Genomic DNA, 23,937 nt, shown 5'->3' on the forward strand with positions numbered 1-23,937 from the left:
CCAAATATTTTAAACTATTGCTTTTTATTATAATTACACTGGCGCACAAATAAATAAGCACTAAATTATTGTAAAATATTGTCAATGCACTAAAGAAAGCAGAATTGATCTTCAAACAACATCTTATTACTTCAGAAGTATCAAAGTACATTTAATTACATCTTACCTAAAAAAATCAAGTACAAAAATGAAAAGAAAATTAATATGTATTTATACTGTGTATATAGAAACAGCTTATAATATATGATTACAGTTAGCCTCTAGCTACTCCTTACTCCTACACAATCTCAGGCACATACCTGACAATTTCTAATGAAATATGAAAAAAGCAACATGACATTCAATTTTAAGATATTGGTAAATGCATTACATTGGAATGAACACAGAATGATTTCTTTTTATTTAAAAACCCTGTCATTTAAAAACATAGTGCCATTGTCCACTAAAAAAAAAACCCCAAACCAAAAAACCCCATACCATTTTATACCATTTGCTTTAATTTGTCAAAAGGAGCAATAAAGTAGACATACATTGGCTAATATACGTAAACACATTTTTAGTGCAAGAATAACAAGACCTGTGACTTTACTGTGCTTTCTTGAAATCACAGTGCACTTTACACAAATTGCTACACTATAATGTTTAACTTCAGGAGTTTAAAGCAAAATAAGTGCATACCAAACAATTTCATATATACAGTCTTCGCAAGTGTGTGTATATATGTGATCTGTATGTATATACAGATTGCATATTTATACAGACTACAGCTTTAATGACCGTGTGTTACTAAGCACTGTCATTCACCCTGTGACACAGAAACTGCTGAGACAATAGGTGCCGTAGAAAATGTTTAAGCAGCATGTCGGTGGCACTCTCTGCAGGACGGCGCGCCTGTGCTCGAGCAACGGCGCGGTGCGACAGCCGCAGGACAGCGCGGCGGCGGGCCTCCCGCTCCGGCTCCGGCAGCGACCTTTGGAAATCTGCTCCGCCGGAGCCTCGCTGCCCTTCTCTGTAAAACGATTTTCACAGGCATCAGGCTAAACTCACATTTCTAAAGTGCTTTGACGGTTAAGTGCTAAGTCATATTTTACTTTTTCATGTACTGTCGCACTTTAAAACAATAAGCCATTGTTTCCATGGGACACAACGGAGATCTGGAAGCACATGGGCAGTTACGTAGAGAGGACAACATCAACAGTGTTGAGCAAGGAAAGCAAAACACCAAGCGGCTTTTACGGCAGCCTAAATGCACACGCAAGCCTGCTTACGACAAGAATGCTTCGATTCCCTGATAATTATTCCTATTACGTATTGATATGAAAAGGATACAATCGGAACAAACAGTATTAAATGCTTAAGTGTTCACGTGAACGTTTGCATTGCCCCGAGAGATCTGAAAGCGCGGCGCCCATGCGCCCGCTTCGCTGGGGCTCGGCGAGGCAGCGCGCCGGGCAGCACCCGCTGCCGCAAGGGGCCACTCCAGTATTTCGCACGTGGTTGCAAGAAGCTCTTCTCTTGCCACATAACAAGGAAGACAACGCATAAACACTTTCTGAATAATGAACCTGTTATCTCAACAGATTTCTCACGACCAACAAGTCGTCTTCTTTCCAGCAGATTCTGGAACTTTGCGAGATCTCTTGAGTTTTTCTTCTGCCATTTTCTTTCTTTAAAAAAAAAAAAGAATAAGCAGAATATACAGTTGGTGTCTTTTGGTTGCATCACGTATTCAAAGATACCTTCACAGCCTCTGTTATTTTTTATTTCCTCCGTCATTCGGGCTGTGAGGGGTTCTTTAAATCTGTATTTCAACTGCGTACCCATTCCAGCCACTGTATATTCACAATACACACAAATATTCAATATATGTGGGTATATACGTATGCACACATCTGTGGGTAAATAGAGAAAGATCCATGCATATATACATATATATGTGTGTATACATATGCATATATACATATACAATAATGCTAATATACATACACACATATAAACACACACTTTATCTTTTACAGAAATCTCAGTTTGGACATCAAAATATACATTAGTTGGTTATAAAATATTTAAAAACTTTATTATTATTTTAGAGGCTGAAAAGAAACTACTACTGATAAAGCATTACTCAAACTTAGCAATATAGATTACAAAAACCTTCTAAAATTTGTTATTTTTGGTTTTTTTGATCAGCAATTATACCTGTGGCATTTCTGTCAATATAATTTCAAAGAAAAGCCAATATAACAAGAAGTTGCAAACAACACATCTTTTCTTCTCAGAGAAAATAATATTAAAATGATTGTTTAAAAGAGGGACTTCCGTGCTACCAAATTTCAGACGCATAGATAGAAATTTAAATACACAAAATATATGCCGTAGATCTTTTTTTTTTTCCTACTCCATAGCAGTACAGGTTTCCCTCATTCTCAACAGACCCTTTTGGAAGATATTTCACTGCATGGATTTCACCCTCATAATCAGTATAAACCATCTCTTTCTCCTGTTAAAACCAGGAGGTCATAATTCTTTGGTCATGACACAATATTCTGCTAAAATGGGTGTGATAAAGGATTGTTAGCCAATTGTATAAGCAGCCAGGAAGAAGAAGTGGCACACGTGGGAGGACGTGCTGTGTTGGCCTCTGCTCCAAAACCACGTGAAATCCAGAGACATTTCCCTAGAGCTTTCGAGGGGTCTGAATTCCAGCCTTTACCAACAACGCAAGGTAACCTGACACAGCACAAAGTAAGGAAGTGTTGCTGGATTTAAAAATAATAAACATGTAAACATGTCACCTTTATTTTCTGGACCAAAGACAATTGTGGACAGGAATGGTGGCTGCAGAGCCCCTGCCTTAACCTGCTAAATGCCTGGTGCTCTCTTCGTCACGGGTTGTACAGTGCTTAGTCACAGTGAACCATGGTCTCCGCTAGCCAGCTGAGCGTAAGGAAGGAAGGGTTTCTGCTGCAGGCTTTTCTGCCGAAATTTTTTTCCTTTCTTGTCTAAATAGTTATAGCTGGAGATTTTAATAACTGATTAGTATAAAACGAAGGGCAATTTAAAAGAGTAGCTTTACGAGAGAACTTGCGCAGAACACTTCATATGTTAAATGCCATTTGGACATTCACCTTAAGCACTTTTATTTGCATTGTTTGCAGCTCTATTATTTCCCACCGAAAGTGTCCCCTCTCCAACCTTCCCCCCATCCAAAAGCCACGGATGTCTAACGAGCACGACTCTAGTTAACTTCTACAGCCCTAGCACCAGTCGTCTGTACATCGTACTGTTAAACAAAACGTACAACCACACGCTTTTGTACAGAGGCCAAATCTAGGCAGGGAAGAGAAATAAAATGGTGGTGGTGGAGGGAACATTAGGGTACCACATAGAAAATAGTTAATAAAACAGTGTAACAGTAACATTATATAGTAAAATTCTTCATAAATTTTGAATTTATTTATATATATATATTTAAACAGTGTATTAGTTTGGGTGTTTTCAATATATTGGCAAAATATTTACATTTTGATATCTTCCGGATCCAAAAAAATCCTGGATAAATATGTATGCCTTAATCCAGTCGGAAATTTAAATCTCTCTCTTGATTGACAGGTGAGCACTGTATTGGTGTGCTTTTTCCTAGGAAGTTCACACCTGTAGGTAAGTCTTATGTTAGAGCCTTTGCCTTATTAAGAAAGCAGGCTACCTGTGCACGGCGCAGCACAGTGGCGAGGGCATCCTCCAGACGCCTGTCAAATTGCAGTGTCCCAGAAAACAGTTTGTTGTTTGGAATAAGGAGGAGGGCTGTATTTCTTGGTCCCAGTATTCTTTTTCCAGCTTGGCAAAATAGGCATGCTGTCCTGTTTGCAGAGTCCTTTTTCTGATTTCTGTCGAGCTTTTATTTCTTTGCAGAGGCAACGTTTTTTCTCAATCATATCCAGCATTGTATGATCCCCTTGCAACCACTGCATACATGTCACCTATTAGGAAAAAAAAGGGGGGGGGGGGGAGGGGAAAAAAGAAAAAAAAGCATCCAAATAACTATTCAGCATAGATCAAGTACACTGGTTCTTTGCAGGCTTAACATTATTCATGTATAATTCTCATTTGTTTCACGAACAAAAAATCTCTATGCCAACAACAGAAACAAAGTCAATCTCTACTTTCAACTACCACTCAAAGTAAAAAAGAGTAATAAAAGGTCCCCTTCTAACTTCTCCAGAGCACTGAAAGCTAATAAAGATAAATGTTTTCAGCAAACTAGCACTATTTATTTCTGGTTGGATTTTAAATGATGGAATAGATCTTAAAAAGGCACACGGATCTTAACAATATCCTTAAGTTGTGGAAATAAAAAATTCTATCCACTCAAAGCCATGTTTTATATTGCTTTCCAAATCCAATCTGTCACATTAAAAGCATAGTGTTAACACTTCTGACTATCAAGCTAAATATAACTCTATGTTTAATTTTTTTTTAAAATGATTTAATGAACTCCATGTGAATTATATGGATTAACCTATACTACTCTGTAATGATATTTCATTCACTTGAAGGCACCAAGTGTTTAGAAACTCCATGTTTTCATGCATGCAGAATATTTCAAAATATGACCCTGATCCTAAAAACAGAGGTTAGCACGTTTAATTTTAAGCATATATCATAGCCCCTGTGAAGTTTGAAAATGTGGCTTCATTTGAGTTCAGTGGGCTACTCACATGACTGAAAATATGTGTGTCTTCAAGTGCTTTAGTTTGGAACCAAAATCACTAATAGCAAACTATCTTGAAAGGGCTCACTGCATACAAGGTATACCAATATACACATTGTATACCTGCAAATCGGTAAACTTCTGAATGCATACTTTGCAAATGTAAAGTGATTTCTTGAGGCTCACAACATTTATTTTCCACATTTGTCATAAATGTAGAATTTGTGTTAATAAATGCATGGCATACATTTGCAGGGCCTGTTTAAGTAGCTCTCTGATCTTGTCATGAAAATGTACATGTACAGTAATACTTAGACTGCGTTTTACAATTCATGAAGGACATTTGTCTTTATTATTAAGATTATCTGAGCATATTTAATAATTCACATGCCCTTCCTTCACAAATCTTAAAATACTAAATCTGTGTGCATACACCAAGCTCCTACCACCAGGGACTGGTCTCCTTAGAAGCCAGCAGAGAAACTTTCATTGACCTCAGTGGTTTTTGTGGTCAGCTTGAAATGTGTTTAGCATTTATTGATAAACCAATAGAGGAAATGTTCAGATTCATAGCAGGAAACAGAGCAAAAGGAATAAATGTGAGCAAGACTACCAGAAGAAGTAACAATGTAAGATGTGCTCAAGGACAAAAATAAACAGAACAGAAATACAGAAATAGGTATATTTTTTCAAATCCCTGTGTAACAAAAAGTTTTTAAGGTGTGACACAGGATAGAAGAATTTCAGATAAAATTACCTTTCTTTATACTGAAATGAAAGCATGTTTATCCTACCTTATATACTGGATAGTACTTTGCATGGAACAGGTTTAAACCACAGCATGAGTTTTGTCCTTGAATATACTCAAACATTTAGATTTATGTAGGTAACATATCTATAGCATATTCTCCTGAATGGCTGGGCTAAAAGTCTTCTATAAGACTACCGTGCCTTCTCTTTGTATTTGAGTATTTAGTTTTCACTTTAGGAATGATCTATCATGTACTGCAGGTCTGAGATATGTCCCCCATGGAAACTGTGAGACCTTCTCTCTTTGGGTGTCTAGGCCTGATCCAAAACTCACTGATGGAAAGGGAGATCCTCCTTCCTACCCCCTGGCTCCACTTCCCAGGTCTTTGGACGAGACTACCCAAGACAGATTTCCTGCCACTCTATTTAACGGTGATGTGTTACTACTTACGCAGCAGTGTCTTCATTTCTGCTGGGTCCTCCTACGTGGGGCAGGGCAGGTACGCAGTCTGCACACAGTTCATTAAACAAAATATTCACAACACACCGCTGCATACCAGCTTCTGGGCAGAATTTGACCAATGGTGCTTGAGTGTTGGTTTCCTCTACAGGCACTGGGAAATCCCTTCTCTTTTATAGTCCGTCAGGGAAGCCCACAGAGCACGCGCTAATACCAAATCCTTACAGCTTGATGTATTCTTCAGTTACCGTGCATCAGGAAGCGCCGTCAACTGCACGTACGGTGGTTATCAGGAGGGTATTACAGCCACGTCATCCACACTCTCTCTCTGCGTTGTACTACACTCAGTACTCCTGCCAACACAGTATCCTCTGCTAGCTAATCTACTTCACGGGACTCAAGGGGACGTAAGCAGGATTTTGACATGCTAAGCCCAAAAATACCAATTGCAACTTCCCAAAGATAGAAATGGTGTTGCAGAATGTATCAGTTACACAGACACTCTGCCATCCCCTGCAAAACAGCAGCTAAAATAAACCTAAGTGTAGGCAGCTCCAATATCCTTTTTTATACTGGCCACCATACTGTGTAGCAGTTAGTGAATCATTTATTACGAAGAATTTATTTGAGTTTTTCCACTTCCCGGTACACAGATTTTCAAGACAAATTGTGATTCTTTCTAATGTTTTTTTTTTTTGTTTGTCAGCTAAGTTTTGCACACCAGCATCTACCTAAATGTACCATACACGTGGCACATTCCTCTCCTATGATCACATTCAGGTAATGGCATGTGCAGCGTGAAGGGCCAGAACTGGCATGTGCAATGTCATTTGTTAAACTGCGAACACATATAATGTTGAAAGACTTGGGAAAAAAAAAGTTTAAAAGTGAGAACAAATGTTAATGTTTGATATTTTTGCCCAGTTTTAGTGTTAATGTGTAATAAAATAAAAATGCGCTGAGCAAGAATGCCTACATCTTGAAGTTGCAGCTGGGAGGAAATTGCCTGTTTGCAATAATAGATTAATGAACCAGATATGACAATTATCACGTTGCCAATGCATAATCCCGAAGAGTGTGAACTGAATTTGCAGTGTGTCCTAGACCAACTTTGGGTGCTAAGGCTCACAAGCCAGCACAGCACTCAACACAGCTGCTTAATCATGTCAGTAATCCTCAACGACTTCTGCAGGGCTACTGAGCTGTTTAAAGCTAATGTGTTTAACGTTGTGGAATTAGGACTAATCCTTTCTGCTACTGCTGAACTGATGCAGATCACACTTAGTTCCAGGACTAATTCTTTTCAGATCCTCCCTCCTTTCCGGCTTCAGCCTCCTCTGGTCATGCACCAGGCTGCTAATATCACTGCTATATCATGCCAAAGGATTCGTTCAGTGTGAGACACAAAAATTAATGCTATTACAAGTTAATATATAAAATGAAGTACAGCTTTCATAATACTATACAGCTATACAGCTGTCCTGTTCCTGAAAGATCCAATAGCACATGAGGAACTGTACATTCACTGCAGCATGTCAGAGCTTGGCTGCAGACATGGACATAGATGGACAGGCACAAAACCCATCAGTACAGGCGGCCAGAGCCAAGACGCAGCATAGGGAGAGATAAGCTGCTTGATTTTGAGCAAAGAGATTGGCCTGTTCTTACTGAAAAGGAAGAAAGAGCCAGCATCTCTCTAATGTTAGGCTTGTTAGAATGGGAGGGACCTCCAGGGTACTCCAGGCCTCTACTTGGTCAGAAACTATGTCACATAATCTTTCATGAATTATGAAATTTGTTGATTCCATGTAAATTACTGTTTCGATGGATTCTTCACTCAGGAAATTATCTTGGTCTAAGACACAACTTTTGTTCAGAACCAGAGGGAGCAAGACAGCAAAGGAAAACACCATCCAAAGGCCCCAAAATTGGGGCACTCACCTAGAACTTGTTGGAAGTAGGCTCAGATCCTTGCTCCTAAGCAGGCAGTGGAAACCGCATGATAGCCTGGTGTGTAGAAACCTTATGGGAATGTAGAGGGTCAGATAAATTTTCTCATCTGAATGTGACTGAGTACAAGTGTAAATGAGGATGTCTCACGGATTAGTGAGTTCCTGGTAAACACAATAACCCTTCAATTATTCGTTCTTCCCTAGTCTTCCTCAAAAAAATTTTTAAAGCAAATGTTTCTTCCAAAGCTGAACATCAACAATAAAAAGGAGAAACCTCTTCTACTATGCAAAAGTAAACTCTTCTCTCTACTTTTAGTCACCAACTTTCTGGAAGGCCTTAGGAAAAGTCAATCTATGTTGCTACCTCACTTTCACTCTCTGCCCTAATATTTCTGATTTTTATAGCCCTAAAACAGTGGAAATGAATTACATTAACATCTGTCAAATAATGTCAGAATCTACACTGGCAGAACAAGAAATAATATTATAAAATCATCTTTCAACTAAGGAAAAGCAACTCTGTAATGCCAAATATAAAACTCTAATTCCAACATCACACTGATTTTAGGTATACAACTAACAAGCTTCCATTAAAAGGAAACGAGGCATTACTTGTTAGAAGAGCTTGCTGAAGTAAGATTTACCCCTTTCCTAGACACCTCTTGCTGACTTTTCTTTCATCATCTTCTTCCTTGCAGCAGTGCGACTTGGAGAAGGCAGTAATAGGAGCTTATGCAGCAGCTGCAGCAGTATGGGAAAGACCCTTTGCAAATTCAAGTGAAATTTGTGGTCCATGTTAATAGCAAAACAGCTGCTGCCTTCAGTGAGATGGGAGAGGCTGCGGGTGTCTCACCCGCCCCAAGCTATGGGCAGGAACAGTGGCATAGCTTTGCTGTGTCTCCCTTTCTGACCCGCTTGTCCATGAAGCAGCTTTAGGGCTTTCATTCAAATGCACATACACATATAAAAAAATCAGCCAAAAAGAAAACTTCATCCATCCCAGAAACACAATGTAAAATACTTTGTCTAAGAAAACCTCTAGAAGTAGAAAATAGAGCCGAAAACACCAGTTCTGGGGAGTGTTTTAATGCTTTACAAATATCTGAGAGACAAACTAGTTTCCTTCTCTACAAGGTGTAACTGGTACTTTCTTCGTGTGTAGGTATCTCCATTAGCATTGGGCCTGTCTTCATCCATTCTTACATCACTGGACTGAATTTTGAATTATTCCAGAAACACAAATAGCAGTCCCCATGGTTTACAGATACATATATTGGTTAAATGCCCAATGCCTGAGCTAGATCACAGAACTGTCTTTGAACAGAGGTTTGACAGAGAAAATATTTACAGTTCAATCACTCTTGAAGGACGATTCCTGTATCCAAAGGTCAGTACACTTGTCAGCTCTCTGCTACATCAGAAATTACTGAGAAAAACTCATAATCCCAGTGAAAAAACGAAACAGGCTCTGTGAAACAGCCAATGACTCATGATCTTGGAACCGCCTGGTGTCACAGTAGACTATTTCTATCGCTAAAGCTGGGCAGGGGCTTTGCTGCGGGCCCCGCTCCACGCTGCACATCCCATCTGCTCCCGGCAAGGCGAGGCTGAAGCTGCTCTAACAATTTCAGAGAGACACTGGATTCACATGAGTGCCCAAAATACAGATGTTTAATGCAAGAAAAATAAATATGAATGAACACAACTTTTCTTAACTATAGAAGAAAATATTCTCCAATAATACAATTATGCAGCTACTGATGGATATTACTTTCTATACTTGTTAGCCATGGTCATTAAGTTTACAAATTGTATCTTTATGTTGGTGACTATTCAAAAAATGAGATATGACTTTCTGGCCCTTCAGGAACTGGACATTCAACATCAGGAACATGACTCAAAGTGCATTAATACAGTGCACATACAGTTCTTCATAAGTTACTAAACACAGGTATGCTACTAAAAAAAATATGGAAACACCTTTAAGCTATATACATACCAAACTACCCCAGATAGAATAGTCTATCCAAAAGCAAAAATATGAGGGTGGGGCAAAAAGAAAAACATGGGAGCAGGACTGAAAATATGGAATGAAAAATTCTCAGTGCCAGGCCTGGGACCCTGTTTGTTAAGTGTAATAGATTTTGCTTGCTCACATCAGACAGATTAATAGATACATGAATACAAAGACCGATAATGGTCTCTCTTGATAAAAAGTGATAGATAAGTCCCACTCAAATCTTATTGTCACAAACTGAGTCTCATGTAACTTGATGGTGAGCCCAAAATCGCAGGCATGCAGCTGCCCTGCACTCCTGCTTTTGCCAGCAGTAAGAAAGAAGAACGTGCAGGGAGTGAGTGCTCGACTCAAATGTGAAGTGCATCTTCCTCTCTGTTGATTCAGGGGCAACGCAGAGGCTCATGCTCCCAACCTGGGCACTTCTCTGAAGTTAGGTCTAAGTGTAGGCAGAATAAATTCATGCTAATTCCCTGTGCTGAGAGGCATTTCAGGCAACATTTTGTTGAAAGGTGCAATGTAATTCTGACAAGAGTGTCCGTGAAAATATGTGCTGCTAAAAATCCCATGGCGGGGAAGTGAGTTTTGAAATATCATAAGCAGCTCTATTACTAGTCATGAAGTCAGAAAATGCTGAACCTTCTTCATTAATTTTTGATTTTTCTAACACTTGAATTGACCACTCGATACTTCGTACTCTGGACACTTCCATGAGTGAGGGTTTCTGTGAAAGCTCTGCTGAACTTTCAGTGACTTAAACAGAGTATTTTCCACTACAGCTCAGATGAGGGCTTCAGACAATGCTGTGCCCCATTCTGATGCTTCTCCTTGTGACACCTTTGCTAGTAAGTTCTTGATTTGCCTATTGCAAATGCTGCTGGTTTGTCTGAAGTGGCATTGGAAGCTCTGGGCAATAAGAGGGACCCAAGATTCAGAGGGTGTTTCCTTAATTTTTTTCCTGATACTGTAGATTCACACTTACGTTGCTGAAATTGTACAGGTTATGGGGCTAAGGAAGAGGCTGTTCTCTTCTGGTCCTTCTGAGAGTCTTCCCCCTCTCACCAGGCAGGGAGGCTGACCCTTCATTTACAGGAAGGGTGGGGGAAACCAAATAATGTGTATGTGATCATGGAGGTCATGTACATACATCCTTTTCTTCATGACAACTATATTATTAAAATGAAAGCCCAACAGCTGATGTGAGGCTATAACAAAGTGATCTTAAACCAATATAAATTAAAATGAAATAAAAACATCAACCAAATCTGGAGGAAAATGATCAGAAATGCCTCCTGTATCTGAAAACAAAGCCATCTATGAACAGTGCAATCTATGAGCAGTGCTACACATCTCTGAGCAGAGCCAAGCATGCTGGTTTGTTTTGGCAGGCTAATAAGAAGTGAAGAAGAAAGGCTTTCTGAAAGCCACTTACCATCCTCTGTGAGGAAAAGGTACTCCCTCCCTCTTGCCTGCTCTGAGACAGGAGTTTCCACACTCTCTTTCCCACTGAACCTCTTGATGGCACCTTCTCTGATGCAGATGGGTCCCAGCCATCTGGCCAGGTAAGGTATTTCCACTCGGGAGGGTGAGAAATCCCACTCCTAGGCAGGTAGCTGTGTGCCACAGGTGCCAGCGGCAGAAGGCCAAGTTACGTAGCAACAGTTACTTCACGATCTGTTATCTGATACTCTTATCTTGACGCAGAGATCCTCTTAGCACACATTTGCAAAAGGGGAGTTGTCCAATGCAGGAGTTCAGCAAGAATCAGGTTTCAAAAAATCTGAGAAGCGAGATCCTTACCCATTTGAAGCCAACAGGAATTTGCCCACTGACTTGACAGGTCCAAGAATCTGACCACAGTTTATTCAAACAAATATTAATAAAAAAGCTCAAACATTTTAAAAAGCCTTCTGAAGAGAACATGGAAAATTATGCTGGGCAGGTTTTCTTTTGCTAACCATTAGCTATAACCAATGCACTGCAGCTGAATGCTGTTAATTCCAGTGGCTGTGAGAGCTGGTAAGTGAGGGTAAATCTACAGGCTGCATCTGCAGTGATTTCTTTATCTCTGACAGAGGTACTCTGGAATAATATTGACATAAAAGACAGCATAGTTTGGCCCACGACAGGTAGTCATTCATATAGCTCTGTACTGCTAATCAGTCCTCCCGTTACTGTTAAATTCAAAACAACAATTGGTTATTAATACAAACGTGGTTAAAAGTACAGTTCAGGAACACGCAGCATGTGCAGTGTGAGCTGTGAAAACAGACACTCTCGGTGCGATTAGCAGTGCGCGGCAACGTCCCCCCGGGAACACCAGAGAGCGTCATCGCAACCTCTTCCCTAGAGGTGTCGGAGGTGCTTTCTAGGTGTTCGATGTATGTCAGCAACCACATTAAACGATGCCTGTGCATTCATGTACATATATCACAATCACAAGTATACACCACGTGCTAAGCGCTACCACAAACTGCCCTTCGGGCTCTAACAGCCACAAATTCTTTTTAAGAGACACAAGCAACCTCTCTGTTTTCCCTTGAATAGTATGGGATAGTAACTGAAAGAGGCATAAATAAAACTGTACCAATGGCCTGTACTAGCGTACGTTTTTATCGACTTTGATAGTAGTACTAGTACACTACTGATATACTGGAAGTGTAAGAAAACACACATTTTCTGTTTCCTCAAGGACGTTTCCCTCTGCATTTCTAATGCAATATAAGCCCCTACAGGGCAATTCTCTATTTTTGTCCATATAGCAACTTCTCTAATGTTACTGGCACACATTTGGAAATAAAAGTTTGCCAGTTAACCTGTGCTATTTCGTCTGCTGCAGGAATAATGTAGGTGTTATTATCACATAGTTAGTTGTTAGCATCTTGGTGTTAGAATCTAGGTGACAACAGTTTTAAGCACCTTTGGGAAAGGATTCCCCCAGTGCACCAGTCTTAATTTTAACAAAACAGCTGGCTGGGAAGGAACACTTTGTAATCTTACACTGTATATTCAACATTAAAAAGTTCACTGACAACTGCTATTTCAACGTAAAAACTGCACATGCATCACATTTTAGGACTACTTCTTATTGTGACACAGAAATTGCTGTGTTTCATGTTTTAATTTCCATTATTTTAAATTTCTAAACTACTGGAAACGTTTTCATAGAAACTGCTTTCTTCTACTACAGTAAAAACAATAACCAGAGTGCCTATAAAAACTGTTTTACTACTTAAGGCAGATCCTGTAATTATGTGATGCAATATCCAACCAAAGCTCTGGATGCCTTTCTCCAATACCAGCCTCATGGCCAGACTGACTGCTCCCCCCACTCTGAAACAAGTGACAAGAATCCTTGGAACTCCAAGAATTCCAGAAGATTCAAGCTTATGAAAAATTAATAGTTATCTCAAAATTAAATTAGCAAATCATTCGTAAACCATTAGCATCTCTGATCCCAGCCCTTCAGTTTCATGATTCATTGTTTCCAATTACTAAATGTCACTGTTACTTTATACAGCATCACTGCTGCACATAGGACTGCACCTCAAATTTTCCAGTTATTCTCAGATACTGCTGAGACTATCAATAAAGCAAACTTTAGTAAATTTACTATTCTTCATTCCATTTTTATACTTGGCAATCGGTCCAACAAAGGATCCTCCTGACCTTGCATTATTGACATATTTGGAAACATGCATTCTTATCTAAGGTATTTTTTTTTTTACAACAAACAACTGTCTGAAATGTACTGCTTGTCCTACTGTTATTCAACATGTCCTGTAAAAGCTAGTATTTTTAAAACAAGAGTTTGTAGAGCAACCATTATTCAGGATATTGTGTAAAGTTGTCTCATGCATCTCATTTATGCAGTGGGTCATCACAAAGTGCATTCCTATTGAGACTGCTCACGAAAAATCAAAGCTTAAGCTTAGCTTTGCTAAGCAATAAACACAAAACTCAGGCAACCCACCATGGTACATCCTTTTGTTCACTGCAAAATAGAAAGGAAAATTCAATATGTGTTAGGTCAATTACAGGAGTGACAAAGGACAGCATCCCCAGGCTTTGCTCACGTTAAATGATGCAGAGCGTTCCTGTAAGTGCATTTTGCAGGATAGCACCTGCAGTGTAACACTCTCTGTTTTTCAGACTTCACTAAGGCTTCAGAAGGGGCTACTAAACCTGGCTATCCACCTCTTCCTTTTGCTGGCACTACTCCACTGCATGTGTTGCGTAGCCGCTCATGAACCAGTTTGTCTTAAAACACTCAGATAATTTGAGGTAATGACTTTAATGACCACTCCAGCTAGCCCTGCCTATGACTCAGTAGCACATCCACAGTATAAAATTCCTGTAATTAGTGTTTCTCAATCTAAATCATGGTAGTTTTATTCTAAATCTCATACTCAGATGAACAGCCTGTCCCTCGTTAGCCCTCGCTTTGAGGGGATGTGGAGCAGTGAGAGCCACTGATGGTCAAGATCCTCTTCTCCTTAGGATCCAACCTCTGTGGACAACAAAAGCTCTGACTACCAGGGAGCTGAAGGCAGCAGGATGCATGCTCTACATTATTACTTCTTGTCACCCACTAGTGGCCAAGAAAGGCACGGAAATTAAATTTGGAAGAATGAAATGCAGTGGAAACTAGACCAACACTGTGGAAGAACTAAGAGAAAGTCGACATTAAGGCAAGTCAAAAGTTTTAGAAACGTGACACACGGAGATACCACAATTAGGTTCATTCAGATAGGTTCCAAATCTACTGGACCTAGTTTTATCCAGGCTAAAACACATAGATGAGCTTCAGCATTCTTCCCGTTGAGGTCAGTACTAGGACTGCCACTTCCTTCCGTAGTAGAAAGTTTGTACTTATGAGCAACAATCATCCCTCCCAAGGACCAGAGCCATGACTTGCATTTCATACTCAAGCATGGTACCAGTAAAGAGCATGAAAATTAGTTTATAACAACACCACTATTTCGTTCCTTTACTAAAATGATGCATTATTTATTCCGGCAGCTGCAGATGAAGATTTAACTACCTTTTACTACCGTGACAGCTAAAGAACCTCCTTACACTGTTTTTTCAGCAAAGCCTCTCTTTAAGTCCTTATATTTTTCTAGTATTTTCCAGTGTTTTCAATAAAATGGTCACAAGAATCATTTAAAAACTAAAATGATCAGAATAACATATGGAGGGAGAATACCTCAACACTGAGAGGGCCAGTGCCTACAATTCCTCTTTCTTACTAGGTGAGCTAAACACACAACTACCTCAGATACAGATTATGAAGATGTTTTACAGATAAAAAATTTTGAAACGTTCTCTTACATTTCTTTTGTAATTGTGAAATTGAGTCAACGGTCATTTTCTTATATTGAATGCTGTTTCTCAAGTATTGTATGGATTATATGGGGGAAGAGAGATAATACATTTAGGAAAGGGTGACTGAAAAATGACACTGTTCAGAGATGATCATATTCTTGTACATGGTCATACCTGTGTTTTTATAGATGCATAAAACATGATTACAAGACAGAGATTTCCATGTATAATTTACCACTAAAGCCAATTTGAAATGTACTTAATGAATGCGTACTACAGTGATACACTGTACTGAGAGCTTCCAGAGAATCCTAAATTCTGAAGACTGTAAGAGCCTTCCTTGGCACGAGAGGCCACATCTACTCTAACTTCACACAATTTCATTTAATCAGGAATTGCTAAACAACATAATACCCAAATCTAATATAGACATGACTTAGACACATAGAATAGCTTAAATACAGGCAAGAAACTTAGGCTGGCACCCACAAGCTTTAGAAAATGGGACTCATTGAGTACAGGGGTTACCTGCATCTTACTTCTGCTTTCTTATTTCAAAGGCGATCACTAAACAAATGACACTTGCCGATACAACATGTGACACTGATTTGGCATTAATGCAACACACTAAGCCACAAACACCGGTCTGCTAGACTAGGGCTTTGCTTGCAGGGTTCACACACACGGGTGACCAGGCAGCACTCCACGCAGCCTGTGACGGCACTGTGGGTGCAATTCAAGTTCAGGCCTCCAAAGCAGAGATTTAAATATCTATCTTAAAAGGAAGGGCTAAAGACAAAGCATGACTAACAAAATATTCAACTTCATATTAACCTATACACACATATTACCTGTAACATAAGCGAACAAATTGCTAAGCAGCAAAGAAAGGCTGTTTTTCTCTGTCAGGCTTGTGTTTTGAAATTTGATGCAGAAATCAAACAAGAGCCATCATCTGATTATTATTAACGAAAAAAATGCTATCGTATTTTCTCCTTTTTGTTACTTTGTTTTGAACCTGTTGTAACTTATAAAATTATATAAAACCCCAGACATTAAATGCCCTTTTCCACATTGTAAAAAGGACACAGGCCCTAAAGACCCAACCCATAAGTACATTTGTATTAATTACCGCTGACTCGAAAAGGCTTAAGTTCAGGCCACCGGCCCATAAACACCAAGCTCGATTAATGGAATGTGCCCTTTCCCCATCCTATTTTTTGTTGAGAAAAAACAGTCCTTGGACCTTCCATTTGTAGCTTATGAGTGAAACAGGAATTTGCTGTTGTCCTGTACGAGGTCAGAATTTAACCCTGTAAGTTTAAAGAAAAAAATGAAAAGGATTTTCTATTACGTGATTTTATTTGGGGTGAAGGTTCTTCGTAACAGTGGCTTGGTCATGCTAAAAATTCCTTAGTATTTCCTGTATAAAAACTTGTCTTCTAAGGTTTTTCCAAGTAGCTGCTGCCACTGTGCTGCAGCAGCTTACTATGCACTGCAACTGGTCTGCCTGGACGAGATGATAAGATCATACTATTAACATTAAAAGGAAGCAAATTTACCAGTCTTCCAAATAATTAGGTCTCACACAGAAACACATATGATTATCATAGAAGCGCCAATTCAGTGAAGAACTTAAACACATTCTCAATTGGAAAATATATTTTAAATGTCCTCTTGATTTAGAGGGACACTTTGCTGTTTAAAGATAAGCCTGCGCTTTGCTGGGTCGAGGTCAGGTAGCTGAGCCTACATACAGTTGTGTGCTGATTAACTTCACAAAGGGCTAACGAATGATTGTTAGCTGTTTCAAAAAATGCCTAATCAATTGTTATATATTTACTGTGGCCTGCAAAGAGGTAGTCTGAAACCATACCTGACTCATACAGTGTCTGTGATGGCCTTAAAAAATGGATTCATAAAGTATGATATTTTCATATATTTCTAAGGCTCAGCTGCACTGGAGAGACTTGTCTTTCCAGCCTGAGGAAGGCCCTTGTCCAGCCAGTATTTATACGTGCAAGACTTTATGGACATGGGTCATCCCTCAGATTTATCGAAGTCCCTCCATGAACAGAGGCAGAGTTTGGAGGAGGACAGCCCAACTGGTTGAGGGCGTATCTAAACCTGGAAACGCTTGACCAACATAAGACAGGGAAACAAAACAGCAGAGTGTGGCTATTATCAACCGTTTTTCCACCACAGAAAGCACTCACAAGAAACACAAGTACCTTCAAAATTTGGGGCTGTTAAAATAATCTTTTTGAAGAACAGGAAAACTTAAAATGACTAAAAATAATCATCTTTTAAAGTTCTCATTTAAAATACATGACATTTTTATTTTCATTGTTTAACAAGACAAAATGAGAATAAAAGTAGGTTATCAAAAGTGGGTGCTGGCATTCATACTTTTTTATAATTGGCATACACATAATGTATATGAATAGCCACACATTTCTAGTGAAAGACTATGAACAAACACACATACATATACATAGATATATAAACATACTATACATACATACATGAGTGAATATACATATTTATGTGCATACAGTATACAGACAAGATACTATACAGGTACAGTAAGTGCAATATACTGTATAAGGCTATACAAACATCGAAAGATTCGGGTGAAATGATGCCAACCACGAGAACAAAGCTTGAATGACCGGTGATTTAACACAGATGGTGGGGAAAAACCTTGCCGCTCCGTGTCGTGTTTTATGCATCAGGCACACACGGTTCGAACAGAAAACATGGTACAATACATTCAGTTCATATATAAAAAAGGTAAGACAAGTGGGAGTGCATGGAGGTAATTGAAATGTGTATGAGCAGACAAATAAGGTTGTTCTACCTAGAATACACAATGTTTGTGTTCATTTACAGAGAATGCCTATATATAAACCCATGCTTTCATGAATTCATGCCATTTTTTATTTCTATTTTTTCCTTTAAGAATATTATAAAATTCTTGCCCTGAGTTAAACATAAATACACACAGAAAAGGAAGGGAAAAAAGGAAACTGCATGCTATTTTTTTCTTTTTTTAAACCAAGGCACAATGTCTTCAATAGTGGTTGCAACACCATTTGAAATCAACTTAGCAGTTGCTATTGTTCTGGTACTGCTTCCTTCTTAATGTGACTAAACTAATTGTTTGCACACAAAAGTCTCAGAACAAGGTTTGAAGTGAATTTACAAGTTTTTGCAGAGAATAAGTAAATTATTTGAGAAATGTCGTAAAGAGAGATTCCCTGAAGAGGAAGGAATGTTACCAAACAGAATTCCTTTATAGGCAGTTTACTGATGTTTAGGCTGAAATTATTAATATATCTCTTTAACATAAATTACATTGTATTTGTTTCATTTCATTCTAACTTGCTACTTATTCTTTTTTGTAGGACCACATACAAAGCTGTAAGAGCAGCTAAAAATGAGATGAACTTGCAGTTAATTTTTAGTTTCTCGCAGTGGGCAGGCCAGGACAGTGATCCCAGGAACGCAGCGTCTCCCCAGCTGCCAGAGGTGCAGCCCGGCAACGCTCGCGCGACGAAACCACAAGGCTTTTGAGGCTGGCCACTGGCAACGCGGCTACCCTTCCCCATCTCCTCAGACTGCCCAAGACTCTCACCAGGAATACAAGGTATTCCCCTAAAACATTTTCTAGGTGCGTGCTGTCCCCATGCCCGCTCGTGTCTGTGCCCCGCTCCGGCTCCAGGCGGCATGGTCCAGGCGGAGACGCCGTGGCGGGGCGGCTACCCTGGGCCCGCGGGCGCAGGGCACGGCACGGGGCACGGCACGGCTCGCCCAGCATCACACCGCCCTCGCGGCACTGCCGCTGGCCCCCCGCAGAGCCTCTGCAAGCAGCAGCAAGAGCAGGGCGGCCCCAGCACACTTGCTGGGCTGCTAACGTCTAAATTATGGACGTTCTTCCGCGCACCAGCCACGCTGCTGCCGAGTGCCCCGCGGTCCAGCGGCAGTCTGCGCGGCTCCCTCCCGAAGGAGGGCCATGCGCCTCTCCCTGCACGCGCGGCCATCGGGGCACAAAGCGTCATAGCGTTTTGGTGTCCATCACGGGCGCAAGTTTCCATGGGACAGAGGCACCTGTAAAAAGGACCTAATTGCAAAGCACTGGACAGGACTTTAACTTAGATTTTGGGACTAAGTTCAGACTTCAGTGAGGTGCAAGCCCTTCTGCTCAGGGCGCAACATCACCACTGGTACAGTAAGCACGGCCAGTATCTGCCAGCTGCTGTGGGACTCCTCAGGGGCTGCTGTTTAGCACCTCTGAGGGATCAAACCAATCATGGCCAGACCATACAAAAGTCCATGGGCATGTCGTGAGCTGCTGGGTTGGAGCCCTGTCCTGAGCGAGCTCAGAAGCATCAGAAGCAGGGCACCCCTTCCCCTCGCGGCTCCTCCTTCCTCATGTACTCACTATTTTTTCCTTTTTCTTGATAAAACCATTACGTGTGCCCAAAGGAGGAGGTGATGATCTGCTTTAAGCCTGAGAACCTATTTCCTTTCCCTTACAATCAAGCACGCACAAAGGGCTAGATCTGCCTGTCTTCTTGTCTTCCTACTGGTAGCCTGCACTGGACTTCTCACCGACTTCCAGGGCCTATCCAGTATAACTTACCTCTCAGGGAGCAGCACCTAGATTGTGCTGCACTGCCTGGGGCCCCTTTCCCCACAGATTTCTCTGTAAAGCTAAGCCTATTCTTCGAAATGCTGAAAAGCACCGTCCCCACTCCATCAAATACAGGCACAACTTAACGACCCTCCTGAAGTCACAGACCACATAGATGAGATCTTCTCATGCCTGTTCCCTTCCTTTCAAAAGAATAATGTTTACTCCTAGATCTGAGAAACAACCATGTAAAGATGGTCAAAAACCTTTTGAGAAGAAAGTGAGAAGCCTCACAAACGCTGCATTTCCTTCTTTGTCAAAATATTATTGTATTTGAAAAGTTTCAACTATCTCTGTGAGGGAACAAACATCCGTCTGTATTCTACTGTCAAGCTTACAAAACTCATCCAAGAACAACAAGAAATCAGTGTAAGAGAATGGAATAGCCTTCCTCCTACTCTCTTCATTATACCTTACATAGTGGCAGTCGAGCTCATACTTGAGGGATGAGGAAAGGCATAAGAAAGAATATAGGCCTAGTTTTCAGATGGAAAGATCTGATTACTCTGTTCCCTACACCTGCTACTTGCTTCCTATGGAATTACTTTCCCTAAAGCTGATCTGCTTTCACTGCTCCCACTTGTCACGTGTCTCACTGGTGCCAAAAACTAGCCCTTTTTAACAGGTGTCCTAAAAGGCCATGAAGAGCACTGTCACCTTTGCAGAACAAGCAGCCACCTAAGAGGAGCATTGCTGCTGTGCACTCAGAGATCAGCACGTGCCTCTTCCATAGGTCTGACAGCTATTTGTGCCCGTAAGGCCAAGCCAGAGCCTGACGGTATTGAGTGCTACAGCAAATGAGAGCCATTAAAACTAAGCATGGGCCTGGGATCTCCTGTGGCCACAGGGCGAGCTCAGATATTCCCTGGGACTGGTTTTGCCCATGCCATGACTCAGGCAAGGCTCCTCTCCAGCGCAGCGGGGGCCTCAGAGTATGCACTCTCCCATGCTCCTAAATCAGAGTCCTGGCAAAGTAAGCCCCAGCAATGCAGTGACCTGCTTCTGCTGCATGACCAGACCAGCTGAATGCTGAAGAAGAAATTTTGGGACAGCAACAGCAGGGCTGCCTGCCAACAGAAGACAGCTTTGACACATTTGCTGCTTGTGCCAGTCAGGCAAGAATGCCTTAGAGGTGAGGGATGATGGATGGGGAAATTCCATCCACTTCAAGGTTTGCGTTTTCTTTCCTTTCTTTTTTTTCATAAGTGTTCTCTGTTTGCAGTTCATATATTTAGAAACAATTTGCACTGCTTTGGACCCATGTACTGATTACGTAAGACTACATTCAAGCTGAAACTCCACATAATGCAATGTGGAGCCTTCCCTAAAGCGTTAAAATTCTTGTTGTTGCTCTCATCCAAAACGTTGACAGCATATTTAGCTGGACTGACGACAGCAGTATTTTGCCTTCATGTGTGCAAAATATTTGTCCTTGCAGGAAAAAAAAGAACTATGTAAAGTAATCCAATTGCTCCCTCTTGTGGACACCGAGTTCTCCTGCACTTTTTGAAGGCCTGAAAGCATGCTAACGAATCCAACAGTTCAAATTCTCTCGGATATTTTAGCAGTGCAAACTTCACATAAACATTTGTGACACCTCTCAGCACAGCTTATGCGCTTAGCGCTTCTTTCTAGGTGGAGGCAATCGGTGTGATGACTTGCCTCTGTTTTGTGAATATTCAACCTGAACAGGAGGACAAAATCCTGTGGCTCTGGATGATCCAGACTTTTAAATACACACAGGACAAGACTTGGCCAAACCCATACATCATCTCAAGGTAAAAGTTGTCCCATGTCACATCACGGCAAGTGCTCATGCCCAGGGTTTCTCTCTGCACCCCACCCTTGACTCTACCATGCCTGTCCATCCTCCCATGTAGTACCTAGAGGAGCTTCTCCCTCCCACACTCTTCTGGGGGAACTAAAACCGTCACTGAACCGAGATCAAGTCTGCATTCATTTGTTGTCTCCTACACAGATGTCAAAGACTTCTCCACTGGACGAGAGGGGCATTTACATCATTTGTAACATGTTTCTAATAAAATTTACTTGATTTCCTGGGTTTAGATATTCAAATGCATTTCACTGTGTTAATGGCATATAAAATTAATTAAAATCACTGCCAAAGATACAGTACCTTGTACTCCAAATAGGTTTTGCGGTTTCTAACTTCACACTAAATCAAAGCTTTTACAATTCCTGACAGTCACATACTTAACAACTTACTCCCATCTACAACTGTTTACTCTCTCTTTTGTTATACTGAGCTTATAAATCCTTGGGTTAGGGACAGTGTTCATTCTACATACATTGTCTATCAAGAGAGCAACCTTATTTATGAATACGACTCTCAGAGACCACTGCAAACATTACTGTGGCAGATTCTACTGGCCAACATTAAGCAGCTTTTGGATCTAGTGACTATCACAAGCCTTATTAATGGTGAGGGTTAAACAGAAGGGGCAATTAAAGCCCTTCAAGGGAGTAGTTTCATAGGCAAAAATAGAAGCTACCATCCAAAGTAATAAATGGTATATAGAATATCCAGACCAGAAACCCATGGGGCTTCTGATTACAGACCAAGAGGCTAAAGGACTGTTTCCCACACTGTGAACATACATTTTAAATGAAGAAAAAAGATCAAGTATCAAAGAGAGAACAACCATGAACTTGGCTCTAGGCGTACAGAGATCTCGGAGGCACGGCGCTGGCTGAAGGGGAAGACTTGGCATGTGCACATTGAGAGAAGAAGAAAATGATCACTACCATCCCATGAATTGTTCCACATTTTTCTATTCTGCGTCTAAAATAAACAGTGGACTTTAAAAACTTTTGAAAACGAGAGGAAACAAGAGACAAGAGCAAGCCACACCAGAGTGGTGGTAGTCAGATTCTCCTTTTGAATAGGGATTTGGGATTTCTTCATCTCACTGGAGATCTTTAACCTCCAGCCTAGGGGCTCTTTTTCCCCCTCTGACTCAGGAAGTATGACAGAAGTTGGTCCTTTCATTGCAACCCCTCCCGCTCTATTAGAACCATAAAAACAGAACCGTTAGTGTTGATACTAGCTTCAGCTTGTCATCCTTGGAGGAATGCATCCAGCAAGGATTTACAGTACCGAGAGATCGCACTGGTTCAGACTGTGAAGCAGATATTACTTCTCTTGTTAGCACACATTTTTTTCCTATTACCATTTTCCAAGTATTCCAAGAGGATGAAAGAATACTTCAGAGCTCTCCACCTACCTGCAATTATTGTATTTCTTTCACGTAATGGAAGTTAAAAAAAGACCGCTGTGATCAGATACGGAACAGCATGGTCGTGATTTATGCATGCTCATTTTTCAGCAGCAGAATTTATTAACTGGGGCAGGCAGGAGCCTGGCCCTGCTAAGAAGCCTGACAACTGAAGGGTGTTTGCTGACTGCGTGGGGACTTTTCTACACTACTGCTGGGGAAAATTGCCACTTTGGGCTTAGAGTAACAGAAGAGCACAGGTGCACAGTTCATGTTCACAGAGTAATTTAGAGCCCATGTGCTTTCTGATGCCCATTCGCCAACTAAAGTATGGTAATGTCAATTCATTGGTGAAGTATTTTGTCTAGGTGCCTATAGCCATAATAGTAACAACATACCCTTCTTGCATTCATTAATTACAGGATGAGCACAATGCTTACAAGGCCTACAAGGACTAGAATAAGCTTTGTATTCACAACTGAGGCCAGAGAGTAAGAACGGGGCTTGTGATTCTTAGTTCGCCCAGTACAGGATTGTTCATGCACTTAAGCATGAGACAAATACTTAGGAGCGTTGAAGAGCACTCCGTACCTTTCAGGATTGAACTCTAAATTATTTCTAGTAAGTTCTGTAAATTTCATTCAGTGAGTTTATACTGTGCTTAAATTACAGGGTATTAGTCTAAGAATACATGTGGAGAGCAGCTGAAAAGATAGCTAAGCCTTTTATTTGTTGGCATATTTCCCTCTTAGCATTCTTTTATTTAGAATTGGAAGAATTAAAATAC

The 23,937-nt window shown here is 40.6% G+C and overlaps 1 protein-coding gene across 2 annotated transcripts in view; it reads right to left on the reverse strand.

Annotated features, from left to right (window-relative positions):
- Window positions 1-252: 252 nt before the first annotated feature.
- The window catches only part of NYAP2 (neuronal tyrosine-phosphorylated phosphoinositide-3-kinase adaptor 2), a 151,363-nt gene continuing 127,678 nt past the window's right edge, over window positions 253-23,937 (reverse strand). Inside the window, exons 7-8 of one of the 2 annotated variants that reach the window (XM_026109747.2) lie at window positions 3,707-3,980; window positions 253-1,667 (exon numbers count right to left, since the gene is read on the reverse strand). In XM_026109747.2, the coding sequence (XP_025965532.1) occupies window positions 3,753-3,980 (228 nt within the window). In that variant the 3' untranslated portion in view covers window positions 253-1,667; window positions 3,707-3,752. Of the gene's footprint in view, window positions 3,981-23,937 lie in introns of both variants that reach the window. The other variant, XM_026109746.2, reaches the window with a different exon arrangement.

Source organism: Dromaius novaehollandiae, chromosome 9, assembly GCF_036370855.1.
Source record: "Dromaius novaehollandiae isolate bDroNov1 chromosome 9, bDroNov1.hap1, whole genome shotgun sequence".
NCBI lineage: Eukaryota > Metazoa > Chordata > Aves > Casuariiformes > Dromaiidae > Dromaius > Dromaius novaehollandiae.